Source organism: Crocodylus porosus, unplaced genomic scaffold (assembly GCF_001723895.1).
Source record: "Crocodylus porosus isolate Cpor-Errol unplaced genomic scaffold, CroPor_comp1, whole genome shotgun sequence".
Taxonomy (NCBI): Eukaryota; Metazoa; Chordata; order Crocodylia; family Crocodylidae; genus Crocodylus; species Crocodylus porosus.
The window spans coordinates 3451666-3462688 of NW_017728907.1; the positions used below are offsets into that span (position 1 = coordinate 3451666).

The window sequence follows — 11023 nt, forward strand, 5'->3', positions numbered from 1 at the left end:
GTCTATGAAATCTATGATGTCTATATGCATAACTAAAAGCTAAATCCTTTTGAAATTGGGATTCTGACTGTAGGTTTAGAACACTTCTGAAGTCTGGCTCTGTTTACTTCTGGCACTCTTGAGGCAAGTTAATTTACCTACACTAAAAAAAAAAAAAAAAAAAAAATGCAATTGTGCCAGGTATACTTAACATCAAATTAAGGTTCTGATCATCCAAATCCTTTGTACGAAGAGTGCTTGCAGGACTAGAGATTAATAATTCAGAAGAGCTTCTTGTAGACTAGAAATATAAATTTCACTTAATAAATGCATCATGTAGAATCAATTACTAAAGTATACCAAAACTGGAAGGAAAAAAAAAAGTCAAATGTTACCCAAATATAGATTCCTTCCTACAATATTCCACTTCAAGACCTACTTTCAAGACACAGATGCCTGCAGTAGTGCCAAAAATGTAACAATTCAGTCAACTAGTGACCACATTTGGAAAATTATGCAAAATTTTCCTACGTGCCTGAGTTATGCTGTACAAGGTTTGGAAAGCAATAACTTTATACAAGTTAAGGAGCCAACAGTTAGCTCTAAGTCTCAATTTGAAAAAAATATTTTCAAAAGATTCTAACGATTTTTTATCATATTGAGAATGTGTTAAACTTAAGATTTCTGTAATTATTATTGTACTGATTTTTGTTAACATCCGTTTCATCTGTAATTGATCTTTGCAAAAGCAGAATCAGGAATGCTACTTCAGATCAGATTCAGTAACATTCACCTTAGAGTACCCCCTGCTGCTTGCCAATTAATGGATCTAGAGTGCTATTTCTCTCTTGTAGAATTAAGGAAGCAGCAAGAGTGCAGGAGAACAAGGGTGCTCATTGCTCCACAGCTTATTTATTGCTCCTAGGAAGTTCCCAGGCACATGAGTTTATACGTGTGCCCAGACTACAGCACATCGAGCCAGGTCACATCAGCCCTGGCTGGCAAGGAGCCTGGAGGGGAGAGGCAGGGGGAAAGCCTGACAGCCCAGGACTGCTCCAGCCACATTCCATGTGCTGCAGAGGGGCTGGCTGTGGCATGAGGATGCTTCACTGTGAGGGTAGCCAGCACGTAACCCCAGCCAGTCACCTCAGCATCTACTGCACATGAAAAAACCCCCAAACAACAAATTTTGCAGCAGGGCAGGACTTGTATTTACCGTACCCTGCTGCACAGTTTCAGTTTTGTGCACCCTCATAGGGGGCGCATGTGTAGACACAGATGTTTACTGTGCAGTTAAATTAGTCAACTGAGCAGTAAATGTCTTGTGTAGCTGCTCCCATTGAGAACTAGTTCATAAATTATTGCAGCTGCTTTCTAGGGGGGGATGGAAAAAGGAAGACAAAGAAACAAAACAAGAAGCTTTTGAATCAGAAGAAAACCCCCTTAACTACTATTAAACACACACACACAGCAGAAGGGATCCTGCTACAGTTTGTTTTAGAATGACAGACATCAGCATTGCATATCAGTCCCTACTAATAAGAGGTAATGACTAGTTTCTACAGCATTCATTAGCATTGCACCCTATTAGCTGGAAGTCTTTTCTACAGAAATAAGGAAGCAAATGTGATAGTTTTGCTGAGATTTAATTTGAAGAACAATTATTATTAAATATTATTAATACGATTATAGTTTCTTAAGTCTCTAATATTACAGAGCTGATATTTAAGGCTCTGTTCCTGTCAACAAACACACATACATAGTTCCATCACCTCCAACATTTATTATGCATTTAAACTATTACAGCATGAGGTCCTAAATTTGCCAGGATAGTCGGTGTGAAGTAGTGCCACTTTGGGGATATTTTGCTTATCCACTGAGAAGCGTGAATGTGGGACTATAGGCCAGTGACCTTCCACCTGTGGTCTGAGGACCCCGGGGGTCCTTTGACTATGATCAAGGGATTAGTGAAAGATGGTTATGATCAAATCAAAAGTATGTGAATACCCACACTTGCAATTTTATACTTCCATTCAAAATTTCCAAAAGGGCACCCAAATCAAAAAGAGGTTGAAAACCACGGCTATAGGCTACACATATTAAAACACAGAGTTCAGGAATTCTGAGGAAACCACTGAAATAGTTTCATCTTCTGCATTGTTAACATATTAGATAACAAAGCCCATTACACTGAAATGAGACACTTCCCTTCAAGAAAACAATGAGCTGCTTTGCTATTATATGAAATTTTAAAAAAAGTTCTCTTGCAATATTTTATGCCTCAACTCACATGCCATAACATACCCACATATGTAGTAAGTCAAAAAAAGAGTATCAATAATGAAAGTCTAGTATTCATCTGGTTTTAGATTTGTTCGATTTCATAGCAGAAGTATGAAGTTCTAACATTTCTGTGGGAGTCTAGATTCAAACCTTTATGCTCAAATCCATTTTTTTAAAACATTTATTATTTTGAAGGTTTAATTTCAGCACAATTTACACAAGAGAACTGCATCTGATTTATCATTTATCAAATTGCAAGTGCCACTAAAATACTGACACCTATAAAATAAAATATAGGTCAAATGTATTACATTTCTGTTAATTTTTGCACTTTGGAAACCCCCCCACCCCTTCAATTAAATTAAACTTACCGCTCAGGTGACTCTTCAAAAATACTATGGCACTCCGTATTTTCAAGCATCAGACTTCTGCTTAGATTCTGTACTCCAGGGTAATGGAAATTAGCAAAGGAGTGTGACATTGGAGAAGTTTTGGTTCCAAGATCTGTGATTCGCTTATCGTGATTTGTCAATCCACAGGATAGCCCATCTAGGGCAGGGTTTAAGGAACGAGTCATGTAAGCATCAGCAGACTGAGGCCGCCTCATTGGGGATGATGGATAAGGTGACAGTTTGCTGATAAGAGGTGTCAGCAGATCTGCATATGCAGCTTTTGTGGGCTTGAGTAGTTTATCAACATGAATATTAAGGATTTTTTGTTCAAATGCACAAGAGAAAACAGTAGCTGGCAGATTCTGAAGCCATGACAATAAACTCAGGTCTAAGTCATCACACCCATTACCACAAAGAAGGTCAATGCCAAGCAATACTTCACTTTCTGTAATTTCTTCTCCTGTTGCTTTGCTCTGACAGAATTCCACGCAACATTCATAAAGTAATCCCTTCATTACAAGCTGAAATAAACGATTGTTACTTGCTTTGAAGCCAGCCTCGCTTAGTTTTCTGTCAGCAGGAATAAACTCTGCTACCATGATGCAAGCTTCTTCAAAACAGTGAACTCGTGCAGTGCTTGGGTTCCAGTCTTTGAATTCTGCATGGTTGGTCAGACGAGGCAGTGTGAGTAGCAAACATAGTTTACTGTAGTCTTCTTTAGAGGGACAATACTCTTCCAAAGTATGTAGGCACTGTACAGCCTCTTGCATTGTAAATTCCAGCTGTGGTAAAAATATTCATGTAAAAGAATAAAAAAGGACATTTTAAAACGTTATTCTTCTGTCAAAAAGCTGGGGGGGCGGAATCACTACATTTTAAGATCTTAACATCTCAAAAGAGATGGCTCAATCTCTTTAGGTTCGGATACCATTTCTATTTCAAGAGCCCCAAATCATTTTTTCACATCCAAAAAAAGAAACCCCACTTAAGTTAGGGATATAACAAGAATCAAATTCTAAGCTTCTTTTATTTCCAGAAATTATTAACTTTAAGAGCTTCCTAGCTTTTTAAAAAAAATAGAACAAAACAAAGATGAATGCAGCTCTTTGAATTATTTAAACTTTTAAAAACACCTGCATTTAATTTAAATATCTGAAGCAGAAGGTCATGTTGTCTAATAATGAAAGTACGTACAATACATAAAATAAAGGAAAAGAAAGGTATTTTCTCCCTTTTAATAGTGGCCAGAAAGGCCACACAAATAGACTAAGTGCTTTACCTTTTTAACTATCTCTCTGACGACTTGAATATAGAATTTCCTATTACTACCTACTGTAATTACTTGATTCTAAAACAAGCTTTTTTCCAAATTTAACATGAAGGCAAAGTGCCCCTCATCTTAGAATTGTGTACAAGGACACTGAGGAGTGAGGGGGCTTCTGTGGCTCAGACTCCAGCCCTTACCCAGGGGTCAGGGTTATAGCCACAGCCAGAGCTGACCCTAGTGGGGTGCGGGTCCCAGGACAAATCAGCCTTTGCAGGGACACATTAACACTGTGCGGGGCCCATGGGACCCCTGCAAAGACAGGGCACAGGCTGGGGTCTCCCCTGCACCCACAGTGGGGGAGGCGGGGGGGGCACATCTCAGTGCTTCACCTGGAAGATGGGGTGGAGCTGCCAGCACCAGGCAGGCCCTGCACGAGGGCTGCAGCCATTCCACCTGGCTCTGCAGGACCCCACCAAAATGCAGGGCCACACCCTAGCGATGGCCCTGGCCACAGCTACTGCCTGCCCCTTGACTCCTCCCTCCTTACTCCCCCTGCCATACAGCCTCTGCTCCCCTGTCCGCCCCTCTTCCTCCCTGCCTCACCTATGCTCTGTGTGGCCAGGTTTCATCCATGCTGTAACCTGGGACACTGAAGTACAGCCTCAGCCTAGATCTGTAGCAGCAGCATGCAGCCTGCACAGATGCTTAGAGGGCAGGACTGTGACCATTTTCAGCGCTCTAGGCTAGAATGGGGACAGAGTATGCCACCATGGAGCAAGGGTAAGGGGGAGAGTCAGGGGGGCGGGCAGGCACGGGGCAAGCTGCTCATATCTCCCCATATCATCTGCCCCCCACTGCTTGCACGCCTGCAGCAGTGGGGGTATGAATTAAAAGATGACCCCCTAGTAACTAGATTCTATATATGGAAAATTACAACAACAACCACCACCACCACCACCACCACCAATAATTTTCCATATACAGGGTCTAATTATTGTGGGGTCGTCTTAAAGTCAGGGACATCTTAGATTTGAACAAACATGATATATTTAGCACATTATATGCTCAACAGGATAGAGAAATAGTTACAGATTCCTCCCCTCCCACACCTCATTCGGGCCATTAGTCATTCATCTCAAACATATACTTAAGAAATTCATAAAGCTTTTTAGTAGCAATTTAATATTCCTAATATTACCAGTGTAAAGGGGAAAAAAACCCTTCAAAATAAATAAATGGGTCTTAGTTTATAAGCTTTGGAGTGTTGCAACTTGGATTACCATTTAGACACTTTTTCCTCACTAAAAAACCTCATTCAGAACTTCTCCACATTAATCCACAGAGCAGACCAAGACAGGGTTTCATGAATAAGTTATGTACCAGTTGACTGGGGCTAATGGAATCAGCCAATGCATTCAGTGAAATCAATCCTCTGTGACATATTTATTCCCTTAGCAGTAAAGAAACAGAACCAACACTGAGTTTTTGTCCAGAAAAATCAACAACAGCAAAGATGCAGTGAACAACTTAAAATGACAAAATAAAACAAGGTCTTTCTTTGAAAATATAATAAATGATCATGATATTTGTATCAGGACACCTATACAGGAATCAAATATCCTTTAAAATGAGAGATTAAACCTAAAAATATATATTAAAAAAACCCAGATCTCTAAATAAATCACTGGGCTGCGGCACATGACTTATAAGCAGATATCCTGGTTTTCTCTGTTAAAAAAAAGAAAGTTCTGCGATTAAAACCCCCAAAATCTGCATTTCTCTGTAATTAAAATGAAATGTTACTAAATACATATAGGTATCAATTGAACATAATGTTTTATTGACAGATTTACAATTTTAAAGCTATTTTGAAGCCTACCAGTGCCTCTATCATTAGAATAAGATAAAATCTAAATACCTATACAATTTGGTATTTAATTTTGGGGCTTTTTTAAAAAAAAATCAGGGGATAAAGAAGAGCTCCCCATGTCCCCTTTACCCACCAGGACATGGGTCCAGCTGTGGCTGCCCCACCCTGCTACTTCGTGGTGCTGAGCAGCCCCAACATGCTGGTGCTCCTCACTCCAAACCCACAGCCCTGCAGCCCTACCAGTGCCCCTCACTCCTGACCCACAGTCCCTCACAGCCCGGCTGGTGCCCCTCACTCCCAGTATGTGAGGAAGAGAAGGGGTGTGTAGGGAAGGCATGGGGGGGGCACAGGTGACAGAGGGGTGACATATGCCACCCAAGATTTCTGCACCCACCATGGGGCATGAGGCTGCAGTGGGGCCAGACAGCTTTGGGCAGGAGCCACCACTTGGCCCAGCAGGGGAACCTGGAACTGGAGGGAGTGCCACCCCACCATGGTGAGACACAGTAGGGGCAGCAGCACAGAGTTGTGCCTCCCACTGCTGCCGGGAAGAAGGCTGGAGGTGGCTCGCCATAGTGGCTATAGCAGTGTGGCACTCTCTCCTCCACTGGGTCCCCACACTCTGCCGTGGAGACAGCTCGTGGCCACAGCTGATCCAGCCCCACTGCAACCCTGTGCCCTGCTGTAGAAACAGAAATTGTGGGGGGCACATGCCCCTTTTTCCCCCCCAACCCCAATGCTGTGCTTCCTCCCCTCTATGCATGGTCTATGTCCCTTCCATGCCCCCACCCATCAACGTGTGGCCTGGGCCCACCCCTCGCCCCCCACAGACTTAGCTTGAAGGAGTTGTGGGAGCTGCTCTTCACCACTGCCTGGCTGTCACATGCATGTGCATGCACGCATGCATGCAAGCACATGGCACCCTTTGCCCAACTACCCTCCACCTGCAACCCCAGCAGCTCCTTGAAGGCTGGAATGCTGCCAGCCTGCAAGGGGAAACCCACTGTTGCTTGCAGTTCTCTCGTTTAGAAGGGGGGAAATTCATGTTTTTCTCCATTCTCACTTCTATTCTTGGCAAGACCTTAGAAAAAATCATAAAGGATCACATTTGCAGGGGGCTAGCAGGTAACTTAATGGTAAAGGATAACCAGCATGGGTTTGTAGCAGGCACATCCTGCCCAACTAACCTGGTCTCTTTTTATGACCAGGTCACAAAATGCTTAGATGCAGGAGTGGAAGTAGACATTAATTTAGCTGGATTTTAAAAAGGCTTTTGACACAGTGTTGCACCCAATTCTTACAAGCAAACTGAGTAGCTGTGAGGTGGATTTTCTTACAGTAAGGTGGGTGAAAAACTGGCTTATGGGACACACCCGGAGAGAGTGGTGGTGGATGGGCCAGGTTCTCCCTGGAGGGATGTGGGCAGTGGTGCTCCCCAAGGATCTGTCCTGGGACCAGTACGGTTTAACATCTTCATCAGCGATTTGGATGAAGGTGTTGAAAGCACCTTGTCCAGATTCACCAATGACACTAAACTATGGGGTATAGTAAAACACACTGGAGGGCAGGGAGCAAATTCGGGCAGATTTGGATAGACTGGGAAAGTGGGCTGACCAGAATAGTATGCAATTTAACAAGGACAAATACAAGGTGCTACACCTGGAGAGAAAGAATCTCCAACACACCTATAGACTGGGGGGGTACCATTCTCAGTACCACAACAGTGGAAAGAGATCTTGGAGTCATGTTCATTTTTGCGTCAACCAGGAGTCACCAGCGCAACAAGGGAATAAGCAAAGCTAACCACACACTTTCTTGCATCAGCAGGTGCATCACAAGCACATCTAGGGAAGTGATAATTCTTTATACAGCATTGGTGAGGCCGCAGATGGGGTACTGCATCCAGTTTCCGGCGCCGCACTTCAAGAGGGATGTGGATAACCTTGAGAGGTTTCAGAGGAGAACTACTCATATGGTGGCAGGCCTGCAGGTAAGACCCTATGAAGACAGACTGAGGGACCTGAATCTCTTCAGCTTCCGCAAGAGAAGGCTTGAGAGGAGATCTTGTGGTGCCTACAAACTCACCAGGGTGGGTCAGCAGGGAATAGAGCACACTCTGTTTACCAGGGAGCCCTCGGGGTTACCAGAAATAATGGCCACAAACTGAAGGAGAATAGGTTTAGATTAGACAAAGGAAGAAATTCTTTACAGTAAAGGTTGCCAAAATATGGAACAGTCTTCCAAGGGAGGTGGTTTTTTCCCCTACCTTGGAGGTGTTCAAGAAGAGATTAGATAGGCATCTGGCTGGGGTTACTTAACCCCAACACTCTTTCCTGCTGGGAGTACGGGGTTGGACCTGATGATCTACCAGGTCCCTTCCAACCCTAGAAACCTATGAAAGGAGAAAATCTACATTTTTCCATGGAAAACTGAAAACCTGGATCCCTGCTTATGAGGACAGGCTGAAGGAACTGACCTTATTTAGTCTGGAGAAGAGAAGACAAAAGGGGATTTAATAGCAGTCTTCAACTACCTGAACAGTGGTTCCAAAGAGGATGGAGCTAGGCTATACTCAGTGGTGGCAGATGACAGAACCAGGAGCAATGATCTCAGGTTGCAGCAAGGGAAGTTTAGGTTAGATATTAGGAAAAATCTCACTAGGAGTGTAGTAAAGCACTACAACAGGTTAGCCAGGGAGGCTATGGAATCTTCATCCTTGGAGGCTTTAAGACCTGGCTAGATCAAGCCTTGGCTGGGATAATATAGTTGGGGATGGTCCTGCTTTGAGCAGGAGGTTGGCCTAGGCAACCTCTTGAGGTCCCTTCCAACCCCAATTTTCTGCAAATGTATTTTTCATATTCTAAACTGTTTTATTAGGGAGAGCTAGACTGTGTACTTGGTAGAGACAGAAACTACCTTTTTACCTCTTATGCCCTTTGTCAGGCCATAAGCATACAATAAGTTTTGTGCATCTGTATGTATTACAAAAGCACCAATTGCACTGGATCCAGTAAAGTCCAGGGCTGAAATGGCACTATTTGGAGGTGCACTATTAAGATTATGGGAACAAAATCTATCCCAAGTCTTTCTGATGCTATTCCAACTATAGCTGTGCTTTTGAGAACATCACCCTTTTAGTTTTGTACACGAAAACATTTACTTGAAAGTTTCTGAAGCTGCACACCAGTAATAATGCTATGTACTTCCACGATGCTTTCAAATCACAGTATTTTTAAGCATTTTACAATTGTAGACAAGTAATAAATCAAATCAATCAATCTCTCTTACGTGCTGAGGCTCATCTTCTGCTGACATTGCATTGTTTACACATAAGGCTTCTAAAAATTTCTGCTTCAGTATAATATAGCGAAACCTGGACAGAAACAAAACAGAAATGCTAGAAACCTTGATGCCGCAGCTAAACATGTTAGTAAGAATAGACAAGACATTGTAAAATATTTTTTTAATTAACTATAGGAATAACAAGAATTTAACAAGCTAGACAATTGGTTCTTAGCACAAGCTGTCTTTTCCAATTCATTAGTTTTAGATGTCTGTCCAGACATCTCATGGGAAGAGCGCTCACCTAAACCTGAGCAGTCGCAAAGCTTCCCCTCGTGTGTGGATGACCTCCACCTGACTCAAGAAGTCTATGGGCCAATGAGAGGCAAAGCGCTGCTCGACCTGGTACTGGCAACCAGGGATAACCTAATCAGCAACCTAACGATCAATGGGAAGCTGGATGACAGCAACCACAAGCTGATCACCTTCACCATCTGCCGTAAAGCTGGCAAGTCAGAAGTCCTTGACTTTAGGAAAGCTAACTTTGACAAGCTCAGGAGGCTTGTCGGTAAGGCCCTAAGAGACCACGACCTGAAGGGGAGGGGAGTTCAGGAAGAGTGGTTGCTCCTCAAGGGAGCGATCCTCACTGCACAACCTCACGCTATTCCATCTCAGAGGAAAGGCAGCAAAAGGGCACAGCAGCCCCTTGGCTCTCCAGGGAACTAGCAGACCTCCTGCGGCTAAAAACAAAGACCTACAAAGGATGGAGGATGGGATCCACCTCCAAGGAGGAATATTCCACACTGATCTGGTCCTGCAGGGAGCAAACCAGGAAAGCAAAGCCTGCAACTGAACTCCAACTAGCTACAAGTATAAAGGAAAATAAAAAGTCCTTTTTCAGATATGTGGGGAGCTGGAGGAAAAGCAAGGGCAACATTGGACCCCTGCTAAACCAGCTGGGACAACTGACACCCACGAAAAAGTCAACTTATTAAATGGGTAATTTGTGTTGGTCTTTCATCAGTCCCATGGGGCGCCCATGCCCATTACGGGACAGGGGTGCCCGGGTGAGGGAGATTCCCTGCCCTCCATCGATGCTGACCTCGTGAAGGAACACCTTGAGAGGCTGGACACCTTCAAGTCAGCTGGCCCTGACAATCTACACCCCAGGGTACTCAAGGAGATGACTAACATCATAGCCCAGCCCCTGGCACAGACCTTCAAGAACTCCTGGCACTCTGGTGAAGATTGGAAAAAGGCCAATGTGGTGCCTATCTTCAAGAAAGGGAGGAAAGTGGATCCGGCAAACTACAGGCCCATCAGCCTGACCTCTATCCTGGGGCAGGTCTTAGAAACGATTATTAAAGAGGCCATTCTTAACGGACTGGCTGACAGCATCCTGAGGGATAGCCAGCATGCGTTTTCTTGCGGGTAGGTCTTGCTTGACCAATCTTATCTCCTTTTATGACCAGGTGACCTATCACTTGGACAAGGGAGAGGAAATTGATGTCATACATCTTGACTTCAGAAAAGCCTTCGATCTGGTATCCCATGATCACCTCTTGGCAAAACTGGCTAACTGTGGCCTTGGGTCTACCATGATCCGCTGGCTAGGAAACTGGCTCCGTGGTTGGACCTAGAGGGTGGATTGATAGAAGTCAATCATCATGGTGCCCTGTGACCAGTGGGGTCCCCCAAGGCTCTGTCCTTGGACTTATATTGTTCAACATCTTCATTAAATGATGTAGACATTGGAGTCAGAAGCGGACTGGCCAAGTTTGCCGACGATACCAAACTCTGGGGTAAAGCATCCATACCTGAGGACAGGAGGGCGATCCAGGTCGACCTTGACAGGCTCAGAAAATGGGTGGATGTGAACCTGATGGTGTTTAATGCTGAAAAATGCAAGGTTCTCCACCTTGGGAGGAAAAACCTGCAGCATCCTTATAG

The 11023-nt window shown here is 43.9% G+C and overlaps 1 protein-coding gene across 2 annotated transcripts in view; it reads right to left on the bottom strand.

Moving 5' to 3' along the window:
- The window catches only part of WDR47 (WD repeat domain 47), a 63191-nt gene that overhangs the window by 29864 nt on the left and 22304 nt on the right, over positions 1-11023 (bottom strand). For both annotated transcript variants that reach the window (XM_019530675.1, XM_019530674.1), the window contains exons 4-5: positions 9080-9164; positions 2634-3436 (exon numbers count right to left, since the gene is read on the bottom strand). In XM_019530675.1, coding sequence (XP_019386220.1) covers positions 2634-3436; positions 9080-9164 — 888 coding nt within the window. The remainder of the gene's footprint in view (positions 1-2633; positions 3437-9079; positions 9165-11023) is intronic.